Source organism: Sminthopsis crassicaudata, chromosome 4 (genome assembly GCF_048593235.1).
Source record: "Sminthopsis crassicaudata isolate SCR6 chromosome 4, ASM4859323v1, whole genome shotgun sequence".
Lineage (NCBI taxonomy): Eukaryota > Metazoa > Chordata > Mammalia > Dasyuromorphia > Dasyuridae > Sminthopsis > Sminthopsis crassicaudata.
In genome coordinates this window covers 292,071,306-292,087,521 of record NC_133620.1, presented here as the reverse complement: position 1 = coordinate 292,087,521, position 16,216 = coordinate 292,071,306, and the positions used below count along the sequence as shown (strand labels likewise).

General features: G+C 37.9%; 1 protein-coding gene across 1 annotated transcript; it reads right to left on the bottom strand.

Annotated features, from left to right (window-relative positions):
* Window positions 1-7,268: 7,268 nt before the first annotated feature.
* Window positions 7,269-15,635, bottom strand: POU5F1 (POU class 5 homeobox 1). Its single transcript, XM_074311495.1, has 5 exons — window positions 15,233-15,635; window positions 11,438-11,558; window positions 10,956-11,086; window positions 9,717-9,878; window positions 7,269-8,515 (listed from the first exon to the last, which is right to left on the bottom strand). Exons 1-5 carry the CDS (start codon window positions 15,590-15,592, stop codon window positions 8,255-8,257), a joined length of 1,035 nt encoding a protein of 344 aa, XP_074167596.1. The 5' UTR covers window positions 15,593-15,635; the 3' UTR covers window positions 7,269-8,254.
* Window positions 15,636-16,216: the final 581 nt, after the last annotated feature.

Genomic DNA, 16,216 nt, shown 5'->3' with positions numbered 1-16,216 from the left:
TCTAATTTTCTTGAAGAGATCTCGTCTTTCCCATTCTATTGTTTTCTTCCATTTCTTTGCATTAGTCCTTTAAGAAAACCTTATGTCTCCTTGCTGGAGATATCTGTATGTAGAATAGCCTTTTGAGTTGTTGAAAAGGAGTATTTGCTATGTATGACCATGGAGTTATCTTGACAAAACTTTTTGATAAAGGTGTAGGTTGTCATCTTATTTAGCTTACATGCAGAATATATCCTATAACAGGCTGGGTGAATCAAATATAAACAATCTCAAATATGCAGATAATGCCATTCTCTTTTTTTTCCTATAATAGTATTTTATGATTCCAAATACTTGTAAAGATAATTTTCAACATTCACCTTTTGGGGGCAGCTAGATGATGCAGTATATAGAGTACCAGTCCTGAAGTTAGGAGGACCTCAGTTCAAATGTGGCCTCAGACACTTAACACTTCCAAGCTCTATTACCCTAGGCAAGTCACCCCAATTGCCTCACTTAAAAAAAAAAAAAATCACCTTTGAAAAACCTTGTGTTCCAAATTTTTCTCTCTCTTTTCTTCCTTTCCCCCTCCCCAAGATAGCATGTGCAATTATTCTAAACATATTTCCATATTCATCATGCTACACAGGAAAAAATCAAAGGAGGAAAAAACAAGGCATACAATAACAACAAAAAGGTGGAAATACTATGCTTTGCCTAAGGTCCTCTCCAACTCCAGAATTCTGACTCCTGTTGATCAGCAGTGGGAGGATCTGAATTGGTTTTCCAGAAGAGGGATGGGATATATTGAACCATTCCTACAATTTCCCCCAGTCTCCCTTGTAAACCATATATTTCTCAGAATCTCACAAGTAGTCATCTAGCTTCTGTAAGAAAAAGTGTTCATGGACAGGAAATTCATTACCTCTTAAGTCAACTCATCTATTTTCTATATAGCTTTAATTATTGGGAAGTTTTTCTTCATATAAAATAGAAAGCTGCTTCTCTGTGATTTCCCACTCATTGTTCCTAGCAGAACAAATCTAATCCCCCTTCCACATCCACAATTAGTCTTCATAGTTCTCTCTCCGGATGTAGGTGGCACTTTCCATCACAAGTCTATTGAAATTGCCTTGAATTACATTGTTGGGAAGAGCCAAGCAAGACCATCACAGTTGATAGATGAAAATTGTGATGGCAAAAAAAAAAAAAAAAGAAAAAGAAAAAAGTAAGAAACCTCTTGATGCAGGAGAAAGAAGAGAGTATTATAATTGACTTGAAACTTAAATACCTAAGATCTTGACAACTAGTCCCATTACTTCCTGACAAGTCAAGGGAGAAGAAATGGAAACTGTCTAATTTTATATTCTTGGCCTCAAAGATCATAGAGGTGATTGCAGTCATGAAATTTAAAGATGCTTGTTTCTTGGAAAGAAAGTTATAGCAAATTTTGTCTAGTCAAAGCTATGGTTTTTCCAGAAGCAGTATACTATATTTCCAGAAGCAGAGTTGAACTATAAGGTAAGCTGAACCCCACAGAATCAATGCTTTCAAATAGTGGTTCTAAAGATTTTAGGAGTTCCTTGCATATTAGGAAGATTTAATCAGTTAATACTTTTAAAGAAATTAATTCAGACTGGATTAGATCAGAATGGAAGGTCAAATATCAAAGCTGAAGCTAAAAATAATGAGAAGAAAGGACTCATAGGAAAAGACCCTAATATTGGGAGAGATTGAAGGGAAAAAGACAAAGGGACAGCAGAGAATGAGATGAATGTCAAGGAACATAAACTTGGACAGACTTCCAGAGATAGTAGACAATAATGTACTTGGTGTGCTTTGGTTTGTGGGGTCAATGTCAGACAAATCCAATAAACTGAACAACTAAGGAATCTTCATTATAACATTTTGGACAAGGGACATCCCCTCTCTGTCTTTTTTATGGAAGCAGCCCATTCTGATTTTGGATATCACTTAAGGAATTTTTCCTGACATCAAGCCTACATCTGATCCATGGCAGTTTCCACTTTCCATTGCTCCAGATTCTTCTTGGGATTAAACAGGCCAGATCTAATCCCTTTTCCACATGGCAGCCCTTTTTGTGTTCTTGAGAACAATCTTCATTTCAGGCTAAATATCCCCAGTTGCTTCAATTAATTCTGTCTTTGAAAACTGACTGGGAGACAACTCAGATAAATGACTCATTCATTCATTATCACATAGCCAGCATGTGCCTGAGACAAAATTTGAACCCAAATATTGGGTACTTTCCCCTCCTTTCCCTTTTTAATTCTCATTTATGTCTTCTTTCTTTTTGCTTGTATTTGTATCTCCAGTTGCCCTCCCTCAATTAAATCCAACTCACCTGGATATCATGGCATCACCTTCCTGATGTCATGGTTCTCTTTGAGAATGAAGGACAAACTACAATATCCTCAGCCCTTAACAAAATATCTAGAATGTACTTGGATTTACTTGACAAAGATTTTAGTATGGCCTTTGAAAAGTGTGAGATTCCTAAGTAAAAATTACCTCTATGGAAAATAGGCAAAAAAAGAAAAAAGAAAAAGAAAAATAGGGAATGAAGGACTCCTATCAAATTCCTTTTATGATGCAGACATGGTACTGATACCTAAACCACGTAGGATGAAGACAGAGAAAGAAAATTATAGTCCAATCTAATTAATATTGATGCAAAAATCTTAAATAAAATATTAGCAAAGAGATTACAGAAAATCATCCCCAGATGATACCATACCACAGCCAAGTAAAGATTTATACCAGGAATGCAGGGCTGGTTCAATATTAGGAAAACTATTAGCATAAATGACTGTATCAATAGCCAAATTAACAAAAACCATATGATTATCTCAATAGATGCAAAAAAAAGCATTTGATAAAACCCAACACCCATTTCTAATAAAAACATTAGAGAGTATAGGAATAAATGGACTTTTCCTTAAAACAGTCAGTAGCATCTATTTAAAACCATCAGCAAGCATCATATGTAATAGGGATAAACTGGAATCATTCCAATAAGATCAGGGGTGAAACAAGTTTGCCTACTATCATCATTACTATTTAGTATTGTATTAGGAATGCTAGCTTTGGCAATAAGAGAAGAAAATGAGATTAAAAGAATTCGAGCAACGTAATGAGGAAATGAAATTATCACTCTTTGCAGATATGATGGTATACTTAGGGAATCAACTAAAAAACTATTAGAAGCAATCCACAACTTCAGCAAAGTTGCAGGATACAAAATAAATCCACATAAATCATCAGCATTCTTATACATCACTAACAAAATCCAACAGCAAGAGATACAAACAGAAATTCCATTTTAAATAATTGTCAATAGTATGAAATGTTTGGGAATCTATCTGCCAAGGGAAAGTCAGGAAATAAGCAAAACTACAAAACACTTTCCACGCAAATAAAGTCAGATCTAAGCAATTGGAAAAATATCAAGTGCTCGTGGATAGGTCGAGCAAATATAATAAACATGACAATACTCCCTAAACTAATATATTTATTTAGTTCTATACCAATCAGACTCCCAAGAACCTATTTTACTGACCTAGAAAAAAATAACAAATTCATCTGGAAAAACAAAAGGTCAAGAATTTCAAAGGAATTAATGAAGAGAAAGGCAAATGAAAGTGGCCTAGCTGCACCAGATCTAAAATTATATTATCAAGCAGCAGTCATCACAACCATTTGGTACTGGCTAAGAAATAGAGCAGTTGATCAGTGGAATAGATTAGGTTCACAGAACAAAATAGTCAATGACTATAGCAACCTAGTATTTGACAAACCCAAAGGCCCCAGCTTTTGGGATAAGAATTCCCTATTTGACAAAAATTGCTGGGAAAATTGTAAACTAGTGTGGCAAAAGTAGGCATAGGCCCATACCTAATGCCGTATACAAAGTTAAGGTTGAAATGGGTTCATGATTTAGAAAAAAAGAATGATATAAAGAAATTAGAAGAACATAGGATAATTACCTCTCAGATTTGTGGAGGAGGAAGGAATTTGTGACCAAAGAACTAGAGATCATTATTGATCACAAAATAGATAATTTTGATTATATTAAGTTAAAAAGGTTTTATACAAACAAAACTAATGCAGACAAGATTAGAAAGAAAGCAGTAAACTGGGAAAACATTTTTACATCCAAAGGTTCTAATAAAGGCCTCATTTCTAAAATAGAGAATTGATTCAGATTTATAATAGTTCAAGCCATTCTCCATTTGATAAATGATCAAAGGATATGAACAATTCTCAGGTAAAAAAATTGAAACTATATGCAGTCACATGAAAAGATGCTCCAAATCAGTATTGATCAGAGAAATGCACATTAAGACAACTCAGATATATGCAGCAAGATAACTGTATAAATATGTATACATATATTGGATTTAATATGTATCAGACTACCTGCCTGCTAAGGCAGGGGGTGGGGAAAATTTGGCACAAAAGGTTTTGCAAGGGTCAGTGTTGGAAAAATCACCCATGCATAGGCTTTGTAAATTAAAAAAAAAAAAAAAAAAAAAAAAAAAAAAACTTTAATTTTTAAAAATTTACCTTTATGCAATTTTCAGTAACAATCTTTGTATTGACCTGCCCCTGACAAGCATTTTTTTCTTCCTAGCAATAGTTTACAGCTATTTTTTTTATTTTGCTGATTTTCTTGATTATTCAAAAGTTATGTTTTGACCCAGCAGTGCCACCACTGGGTCTGTATCCCAAGTATTTTATAGAGAAAAAAAGGACCCACATGTGCAAAAATGTAGCAACTCTTTTTATGGTGGCAAAGAATTGGAAAATGAGTAGATGCCCACCAGTTGGGAATTGTTAAGTAAGTTATGAAATATGAAAATAATAGATTATTATTCATAAAATTGATGAAAAAGCTGAGTTCAGAAAGATTTACAGAAACTGAGGGTAGGAAAACAAGCAGAACCAGAAATACATTGTACAGAGTAACAGCAAGACTGTGCCATGATCAGCTATGAAAGACTTAGTTCTTCTCAGTGGTTCAGTGATCCAAGGCAATCTCAATAAACTTTAGATAGAAAACACCATCTGCATCCAAAAAGAGAACTATGGAGATTGAATGTAAATCAACACTAAAATGTTCACTTTTTTACTCATGGTTTTTTCCTCTTGTTCTCTCCCAACATAAATCCCAAAGAAATGTGTACTAAAAAAAGTTTATAACCAAATGTATAACAAAAAAACTATGCACCAATAATTAACTTCTCTACCTCTGCTATTAGACTATATTTCTGAATTTATTTTGTTTTTGGATTGTTCATGTGCCTTGACCTGATGAAATGAAGGATTCCTGTTTACAAAATCCAAATGTCAATGGTCAAACACACTGTTGAGTGGGACAGCTAGGTGGCACATTGGATAGAGCACCAGCCCAGGAGGGCCAGAATCCAAACCTGGCCTCAGACACTTTACTAGCTGTGTGATCCTGGGCAAGTCACTTAACCCCAAATGCCTCAGGCAAAAATACTGTAGAGTTATGGGGAAATATTTAATCTTTATTGGGCAATTCATGATGTTGTAAATTCCTTGGTGCTTTTTCTGCTGACTTGTGCTATTTATTTTATGAAAAGGCTTTAGTTAATTTTGTAAGAGTCTATTTTATAGCCAGAGGTAAATATGGGCTTTGGATTGTATATACACACAGGTATCTTTCATTTATTTACATGACAGGTCAAGGCATTTGAACAGAGAGCAGAGGTAAAGGCTTCTGAAATAGTTACCACTCACCCACCATCCTGAATTCACCAAATTCAGTAAGGTTTTTCCCTCACACCTTGACTTCTGTCTGAGCAACTCATTTACTCCGAACTTCCACATATCACATCCAAATCCTTTTAATCCTGCTCCCCCCCCCCCACCTATATTTCCAATAGTTTGAATAACTTTTGGATATTCTTCCAATACCTCAAACTTATCATTGACAAAATTAAACCCATTCTTTCTGCCAAACTTACAACTAATTGGAATTTAGAGGAAGACAGAAGAAATGGTTGAATTTAATAGACATTAGAAATGTTGGATTTGAAATTAAAGGACCTAAATTCAAAGCCCAGCCTTCGCCCATATTAACTATGTGAGCCTGAGCAAGGTTCTAAATCATTAACAGCAATTAGCGATGCCTGAATTTTAACAAGTCCTTTGGGACAGCAGATAAAATGCTGTTTTTTGAATCACAAAAACCTGGATTCAAACCCTTCACATACATTGACTGTTAGGACAGATAGATGGTGCAGTGGATAGAATAAAGAGCCAAGTTCACTTAGGACACTTAACACTTTCGCTGACTCTTCATAATAGCAAACTTTTGCTGAGCATCTTTTATTCCTAGTTTGATGTTTAGGGGATTCTTTTATAGATCTTGAGGTAATTTTGAACTATTATGGGGAGATCCCTTATTGAAAAGGTTTATAATGCACTGCTTTAGAGGCTTTGCTCTACTGTAGCAAAATATTTTTGTAATCAAAAAATATCCAATGTTCCTGTATCATTTGAAATGGTAAAAATGTAATATATTGATTATTGCTTCCAAAAGACTACTCCTCCCTATTTTCCTTTCAGTAATGTCTCCATCATTTATGCATAAATGATCCTTCAAACTAACTTACAGAGTTTCTGGAATAGGGATGTAGATATTGAATAAAGTTCCCCTTTCCTTTCCCCCCTTGCATTCTTCCATGCCCTTACAAATTCAGAAGCACAAGTCTCCTCCATACTTTTCAATTCAGCTGTTTCTCATTTGTTTCTTTAGTGCTCTATCTCTACTATAATAAAGACTGAGACTGGAATGTTCAAAGTCAGTGTAGTGATTTCACTCTTCTGGTACAATGTCAAGACTTCTTAAATCTTTTTGCATCTTTCTTGTTACATGATGTACTCAAAATAGCTCAGAGGAGATATTTCTAAGGAATTTAATGTCTACCCTATAGTCAACAAACAATTCTTTCCTAAAGCAGCTGATAGTAAGTCTTACATGAAGTTTCAGCCAAGCTTTGAAACTACAATTGTGTATGAAGGCTAGTCTGGTAAAAAAAATGAAGACTTATATTGGATGCCTAAAAGTACCTTGGATCTAGATCCATAATCCAATAATCCTATTGTAATAGTGCAGCATCTTAATAGTACTGACAAGACTTGGCAACTTAAAGTGAGATTGACTTCCAGACTCCAAGTTGAACTCAATAAATTAAGATAATAAATGTACTCAATAAATGTATTAAGAAAAATTCAACTTTAAAAGAAGGTGGATCTGGGGATCTTTATCAATCCGTAAAGCTCCATATAAATAAATTATATGAAAGCAGCAGAAAAAGCTACTGATACAATCTTAATAGTAAATTTACATTAACACTACATTAAGCAATTGATAAATAGGATCACTTGATTCTCATTGCAACCTTTCATTTTACAGTTGAAGAAACTGAGGCAGAGGTTAAGAGATTTGTCCAAAGTCACAAAGCTAGTTAAGTATCTGAGCCCAGATTTGAGTCTTCCTGGATCCAGTCCCAATACACTGCATCCAGCTGCTTTGTCTTAGTCACTCCAAATTCAAATTGAGTGTATAATGTTCAGTTTGTGGTGCTCCATTGTACAATAACTAAGATGATGAAGTACATGATGATCATGTTATATGACACAAGCAATTTAATGTATGGATTGTTAAGACTAGAGTTTAAAATTTTACCTCAAGACACCCAGAGCAAGTCATTTAATTTCTCTTGCCTTAGTTTCTTCTCTGTAATATAGAACAGCAGCACTACCTTATAGGATTGTTGTAGGGATCAAATAAGATAACAAATAGCAAAGCTCTTTGCAGATCTTGAGATCCAATATAAACGCTCACTATAATGTAAATAAATGGTTGAGGCAATGAGAAATGTTTAATTTGGAGGAGACATAGGGGAAGCCAAGATAGGTCTTTAAATATTTGAAGTGTTTTGATTCTATTAGGCTTGCTTTAGATTGCTTTATTTAAGAGTTGGGAGATAAAAGAGATGTGGAACTAACAAACAAGCAAACTTTTATAACTTTTCCCTCACCCATTCCCCTCAAAAATCTGTTAATAATTTCTAAAATAATAATCCCATTCTTCCCTGCTCCTAAATGCTCCAAAGATAGAGAACACAATCGACCAACTAACTAACAGACTTTAAAAGAATTTGTTGGGTTCCTCATCTCTATTCTCTCACCTCCTCTGCCCAAAGATGGGCTTAGCCTTTTAGCTTGAATGCATGGTTGAGCCCAGAGTGTTAACAGGGAGAGGGGAAAAGGCATCCCCCTCTGTGAAGGGGGCTGGGGAATAGAGAGTGGTGAAATGAGGGCCCCCATAAGTGGGATGACTGAATGGAGGGCCTGGAGCAAGGGGAAAAGGCATAGGTCCCCCAGGGAAGGAGCCAGCTGCCTCAAAATCTTCTCGGGGTGAGTTGCCATTGCTCCGCTTTCCCTTTTGACGACGATTACAGAACCAAACTCGGACAACCTAAAAATAGGAAGAGAGAAGAAGTGTAAGTGAGAGAAAGACTATATTGAATAAGAGACACACTTATGGAATGATGGATGTTTGTGGGAAAGAGGACACTTTGAAAGATGAAATACCTTAGGGACACAATGATTAGGCCTATAGATGAACTCACTTCATATCTTCTTTTAATCAGGAATGAGCACCTTGAAAAATGGGTAGGGCTTAAAATAGAACTAGGTCAATGATCAATTTGTGTCTGATTCTTACTGATCCCCATTTGGGTTTTCTTGGTAAGCTCATTTTATGATGAGGAACTGAAGCAAACAGAATTAAATGACTTCTCCAGAGACAGTTAGCAAATGGCTGAGGCTATATTTGAACTCATTAACATTCGTCTAACTGAATCCAATCTACTAACTCACCTTCCTGCATCATGAATCTTTTTAAGAGTCCAATTTAAAATCTCTACTTTCACTATGGAGTCTTTCCTGCCTGCTATTTTAATGTTCCTTCTTACTATATCCCACTCACTCCTCAAGCACACTAATAGTTTTTACCATAAAACTGTTGGACCAGACATTAGGAGACTGGGTTTGTTTTTAGCTCTGCCATTGTGTGAACTGGGACAAGACAGTTCACTGCTCTAGTCTCATTTTCTTCCTTGGTAAGAAGTCAAACTAGCTCAACTCTAAGGTCCTTTTCTAATTGCTAGAGCTATATGATGACCCCTTGGCATAGATTTTGATCTCCTTTCTCTCACATTCCTAGTGGAATCAGTTTGTCACTTCTAGCTTGAGCTACCAAGTACCAAAAGATAGAAAGAAGTGGAATTTGATCAAGGCTTAATCCATGGATTAAAAAATGACCAGTAGGGGCAGCTACGTTGTACAGTAGGTAGAACACCAGTCCTGAAGTCAAGAGGACCTGAGTTCAAATCTGGCCACAGACACTTAGCACTTCCTAGCTGTGTGACTCTGGGCAAGTCATTTAACCCCAATTGCCTCAGCAAGAAAAAAAAAAGAAAAAAGAAAAGATGGGTGGCAGAAAACTGATAGGTTAGCAGTAATGGGAGGTCAAGGTGAAAAAGATTCAGAAAGTCAATGAGGGAAAGAGATAGTATTAGTCAGTGGAGGAAGAATATAAAGGAAGAGTCCAGAACAGAACCAAGAAGGGGATAAAGTATCTATAGGTGTCTTATGGAAGGGTTGGCAGCACTCACATCTTTCTCAAGGCCCAGCTCCTCAGCAATATTACTGATTTGCTGAAGTGTGGGTTTGGGGCACTGGAGAAACATGGTCTCTAAGTTTCCCCGAACTCCATTCTCAATGCTTGTACGCTTCCTCTTTCTGGCTTGTTGAAGGACTGTCTCAGCCTTACACAACTGAGGTAACAAGGGATGGAAAAACAACAAAATAAAAAACATAAATTAGGTTCTCTCTTCTAGAAATAAATGTTCTAAACAAGCAAACTCCTATCATGGTAAAAAAGAAAAAAAAAAAAGCAGTAATAACATTTATTATCTATAATAGGAGTTCACATTAAGATAGAAATCTTATTCCCATTTTACAGATCTCAAAGGTTTGTCAGAGTAAAATTATACTACTATGCATAAAACAATGAATAGACCAATTTCAGAAAAATCTGAAAAATTGCTGAAAAGTGAAATGAGCAGAATACATAGTAACAGCAACATTGTGTGATGATCAACTATGAATGGATTAGCTATTGTCAGCAATACAATGATCAAAAAACATTTTTAAAGACTCATGATGCAAAATGTTATCCATATCCATACTCTGAATGCAAATCAAAGCATACTATTTTCTCTTTATCTGTGTTTTTCTTTACTTTTATAACCCTAATATGAAAATGTTTTATATAAACTACACATAAATAATGCACATCAAATTGTTTACTGTTTTAGAAAGGGGGAAAGAAGAAAAGGAGGGATAAAAATGTCAAATTCAAAATGTAAAATTGAATGTTTTAAAAATTGGTTTTCACATAATTATAAAAAATAAATTACTATTAACAAACAAATTGTCCAAATTTATGAGATGAAAGACTGAAATTGGGTATGCAGTGGTAGGGTTATGGAGTGGTAGAAAAAAATAAAGACAAAGAAACTGGAAACTGGTATACACTAAGTCTAAAAAAGTTCATAGGTAGAGTAGAAAAAATGATATGCAAACTTGGATTCAGGAGACCTAAGTTCAAATTCTAGTTAGGATGCTATTAGAGTGTCTATAAGCAAATCTCAAGCCATTATTTTTTTTGTCTGTAAAATGGGGATAATAATGCTATTACCCACTTCACAAAGTTGTTTCTTGAGGAAAGGAGCTTTGTAAAAACCTTAAAAGCACTATATTCATGAGTTAAGAGAAATGATCCACAATTTTTCAGGCCTATTTTGCCTTCATTCCCACTCCACCTCATTCCTTATAGTTCTGCCCCTTACCTCCTGAAGGTGGTCATTGTCATCAGCTGCTTCCAGCCACTTCTGTAGCAGAGGTCTGAGCTTACACATGTTCTTGAAGCTGAGTTGTAGTGCCTCAAAACGACAGATGGTGGTCTGGCTAAAAACCTTGCCTGGTGTTTGGAGAAGGATGAATTGGTACTGGAAGGAACTATGATCAAGGTAGGCCTATTCCCCTCACACTCTGGTATCCAACCCTCCAACTGCTGCTCTCACTCTTGACACCCCCCCCCCAAATCCTCATTTCTCCCACTTAGACGTCTCTCCAATTCTTAGTTTTTTCTAAGCTTCAGAGAGGTGGCAAACAATCTTGTTCTCCCTTCTCTGGGGCACCCAGAATCTAGCTCCCCCCCCCCCCCACTTAGGGCCAGGATAAGTTCCAAAAAGTTCTGTCCCTAGTCATAAATGAAGTCATTAAGTAGAGAAAGGAGTCCTCTGGGTGACATGTATAGAAAAGGACCCACCAAAGAGAGCCCCCAAGGTGATGCCCACATCAGCCTGGGTATAACCCAGAGTGATCCTTTTCCGCTTTAGCTCCTTGGCAAACTGCTCCAGTTCTTCTGGTGAAGGGGTCTCTTGTGCCTGCTGTGGAATTTTGAACAGGAAATTTCAGAAAACAGAAAAAAGCCTGAAATAAATAGGAGGTAACACTCATACCAAAACTGAAATTGATGGGGATAAATTTCTCTTTTCTATATCATCAACTTCAGAAAGTGAATAAACTCCCTAGTATCTCTTATCCCAACTCCTTATGAATAGTTTTTAACAAATTTCCCCCTTTCTTTAATCACCTATATACACATTCACTCAACATTTATTAAATGCCTATGGTAAAAAAAGCACCGGAATTAATGCCAAATCTGTCACTAACTTCTATTCATTTAACAAACTTAAATCAACATACAATGTCTTCCTTGAGGTACAGAAATAGAGACATAATCATAACACAAAACAGAATGCTTTGGAAATTCTAGAAATAATCGAGGCTGACTCCCTTCATTTTACAAACAAGGCTCAGAGGGGGATTCTCACAAAATTGATGTCAGGTTAGATTAAAGCCAGGCCCTTCTGACTCAAATGCATCACACTATTGCCTCTATTGTTATCAAGTTGCTTCTTCTCCATCCATTCAATATGCCAACATGGGGTAGAAAATTCCAGGCAAAAGAAAAAAGTTTAAACAAAAAACAGTTGAGCTGAAAGGAAAGGTAGGTTAGAGCCAGATACACTCGAGGGGAACAGGAAAAGATTTGGCAACAGCCTATTTTTTTACAGTCCAAATGGAAGCTAAAGAGGGCCTATACTTGGGCCCTAGTAGCAGAAATAGAAAGATCCCAAAGGTAGATGGGCGCCTGGATGTGGAAAGTGGAATTCAGGGGATGACAATACCATTAATACAACTAGAAAAGTCATATTGAAAAATAGATTGGGGAAAGGAAAAAAAGAATAGGCTCAATTTGACATGTAGAGGGAACACTGAGAAAAAAAAAAAAAAATATATATATATATATATATATCCCATAGGCAAATAGACATTAAAGCAAAATTGAGACCTGAGAACAGGGCTGGAAATAGACTTTGAGTTACCCAGGTAGCAAATGAAAAGCTGGGAGTGGAGCAGTACTTTGTATTTATCTGAGGCAGCCAAGTAAATTGCTCAGAATCATACAAAAAAATTATCTGGTCTTCCTTACTCCAGGTCTGACACTGCTGCCACTTAGCTGACAGGCTGAATTCAATTCAACAAATATTAAGATAATGAACTAAGGATATAAGAAAAAAAATAAATAAATAAACCTTATTAAGAGGTTATTGATGTTATTGATGAATGTGAAGATTCTTATTTCAATAGAATTAACAGAAACTTATTGGGGGGGTGAAAAGGCCAGCATGCAATGGATTAGTGGTGAGTGGTAGTGTAGATAGCAAACATGTATAAATTTGCTTCTTCCACTTCATTCCCATTTGGAGAAATTGAACAACCAAACATCACTTTTTAAATAGTTTATAGACCAGACAAGATCTGATAACTTTGTAGGCAGAAAGGAAGAAGCCAGTAGAAAGGTGGAGATTGAAAATGCCAGAGGGAATGGGAAACATGTGAGATAGCTAGCAATCAGGTACAAGTTTATGTGGGGTGTCAACCCTGGGGAAGAGATCTCCTTCCTAGTCCTCTAAGACAGGAAGGCGTGTAATGACAAAAAGAGTTGGACCTAAGAAAGAGGGGCCATAATGAAACAGCCAAGTTGCAATAATTATTCTATATCATATTATATGTAACATAAAATGACAACTGATTTCTTGCTTCCAAGTCTTCATTCCACTAAGATCGATTCTGCATGTTGAGGCCAGATTAACTTTCCTAAAATAGCATTTTCTTTATCACTCCCATTACTCCTCAACTCTATGTATAATAAGCATGAAGTCCCTGGCTGGGCATTTTTAAAGTATTTCACAACTCTACCTATCTCCCTATCATCTGACCACATTTCCAACTCCAGTAGTATACCACTCCTCTTAACTTCTTTGACAACTTTTGCTCAGGCTATTCCACAGCAGGTATGCTTCAACCCTCCTCCTTTCCCTTTCCCTCCATGCAAATCTTGGTAAAGTGTAGCTCAATCCCCACCCTAAAACCCTCCCCCAGCTTGCTTCTCTCCAAAATCCTTTGCATGTACAAAATAATCCTAAAAGATTTAAATCATTGTTCTTCATATTTGTTTTAAATGACTAGATTTGGTCTCTCCAACTAGATGGCAAGTTCCTTAGGAATAAGGCCTACGTCCTTTGCATTACTGTCCAGTCTCCTTCCCACCAAATGGGTTCATCATTCAAGTCAGTTCATTCACACAGTTCCAGTCAAAATAATCTAGTCAGCTCTCATCAGGTTACTCTCCATTGTTCCAAAGAAATTCCCCTATTGTCTATTCAACACAATATACATTTCTTATCCTGGCACTCTATTCTAGGACCCACAGACTTGAGCCGGCAAACTCATCTCTCCCATCCTCCACCCCTACATTCCAGCCAAACTGGAATACTAGTTGATTCTTTCCTGCAAGTATTTAATCACACAGTCCCCATATCTGAAAGGAATTCAACCAAACTCCTGGGTCATTTTAAAAGAAATCCTTCCCTTCCTTCAAGATCTAACTTGCCTCCATAAAGTGATACCTTCTGTATTATGCATTTCCGGTTCCCTTTTAAACTCTCACAGCACTTTATCTGAATTTCTCCTAATTTATGTCTTTTCATTTCATATCCATCCAGGCCTCACCTACAATGGAGGTGATTGCAAATTTGAAGACAGATGCTTTATTTTCTTATTTTCAATGTCTAGCTCAGTAAGATCTCATTAAATGTTTGACATTTGTAGCTTCCCCAATTTTATATGTAACCCATAGTCGGTAATTCCATGAATACTTGTATGGCATATTTTGCAATATTTTATGAATTGGAAGCGAAGCTTAGAATTTATTTCAAAGCACTCATTTTACAGATAAGGAAACTGATACCCAGAAGTTAAGCAATTTGCAAAGTAACAATGATGGTGTCAGAGCCAGTTTTCCATCTTTACCTTCCAGAAACAAAAGTTCTCAGAGTTTAGTAACACAGACTCCCCTCATAATTAGCATCCACATCATGCTCAGACATCTGGATTCTCCACCCAAAATAAGATACCAGACAGTCCCACCCACCATTTCCAGGGAACAATACCTCAGGAGAATGGGTGTTCTATCAATCTGAGCTGATAAGGTGGTTAAGCCTGGGGCCACAAACTGGGATACACCACCACCCAACCCAGTCTCGGGGTCTGCAGGAGACTGGAAAGGGGATAGAGATGATGTAAGATTGGTAGGAGTAGTACCTCCTAGGAACCTAAATGCAATTACCTAAGTACAAACTAGACTAAAAAGGGAACCTCAAAATGGACCCGAAAAGAGGGAGAAACTGTCTAATCAAATACTACACATTCAGGATCCCTTCAGCAACTCAGTACTCATTTTTCCTTCCTCCACGCCTCTAGCTTCAGTCATCTTATCCCAAATTTAAGCCCTTCCTTTTCGTCCCAGTTACTAAAAAGATCTAATGTAATTTTATCTTACCACTTCCCAGGTTTAGGTATTTTTCGGGACCCCCATGTCCATGCCCGGAGTTGCTTTTCGATATGCCAGAGAAAGGTGGGCCTTTCTGGCCTCCTCCAGCCTCGACCTGACCGAGAAGGCCAAGTTCCTACCTTTCCTCATCACCAGTCTCACCTCGTCTCCACTCTCCACCGGCTCAATCTTGGTGACTCGAGCAGTGGAACGGGATTCTGGGGAGCTGCCCTCGGAAGGACTCTCTACCCCCGGTCCTGCATCGCCGTCGGGGACTGCGATCTCCTGAGCAGGCTGAGCCATCACTCCCACATTGGGCTGAGGTTCACAGTAGACACCCCCTCCCCACATATCGTACAAAGGGTGGTAAGGGGCCATTCCCCACCCGTCGGGTCCCGGCCCCGTTCCAACCCCACCGAGTGGGCCTTGAAAAGCCGACCAATTCCACGCAGGTTCGGACCCACCAGCCCCGCCACCGCCCGGGGGTGGCGAGAAATATTCAGGAGCCAGGTGTCCGGCCATTCGGATGCAGGGCACCCCGACCCGGGGTTTTAAGGACTGAGAGCAAAGGGGACAAACCGACCCCACCCTCCCAATCCCACCCACCCCGGCCTTGACCTCTAGCCCCGCCCTTGCCCCCGCCCCAGGTAGGGGGAGGGGGAGAAACTGAGGCATGAAGCGAGACTCCGCCTAAAGTCAACCTGGACGCTTCTGTTGCGTTCCTACTCTATTCACTAGTCTTCCGCAATAGGTTTTTTCGTTTTTCTCTTCTCGATCTAATACTTCCTCTGAATTGTATCTTGTCCACTCTCCCCTTCCCGCCCCACACAGTTGTTTCTTCAACGATGGACTCAAAAAGCCACATTAACCGCATCCTTCATTCAAGTAAATGTTCCCTTCATGACCCTACCTCTCAGGCACTAAGCAAGTAGATGTAGTTACTTCACGGATTAAAGATCTACCTACTCACTGGCCCCGGGCCTGCTCTCCCCACCAATGTCCCCTTCTTCCAGTACCCTACAGGTCATTCCTCTCACCCCCAGTCCCCTACTTAGGGACAGAACACAAGCTTCTGTGGGGCTCAGCTCCTCGCCCAGTTCAACTCAGGTACCCAGCCAAAGTCAGGTCCCCGTCTGCTCTACCCCT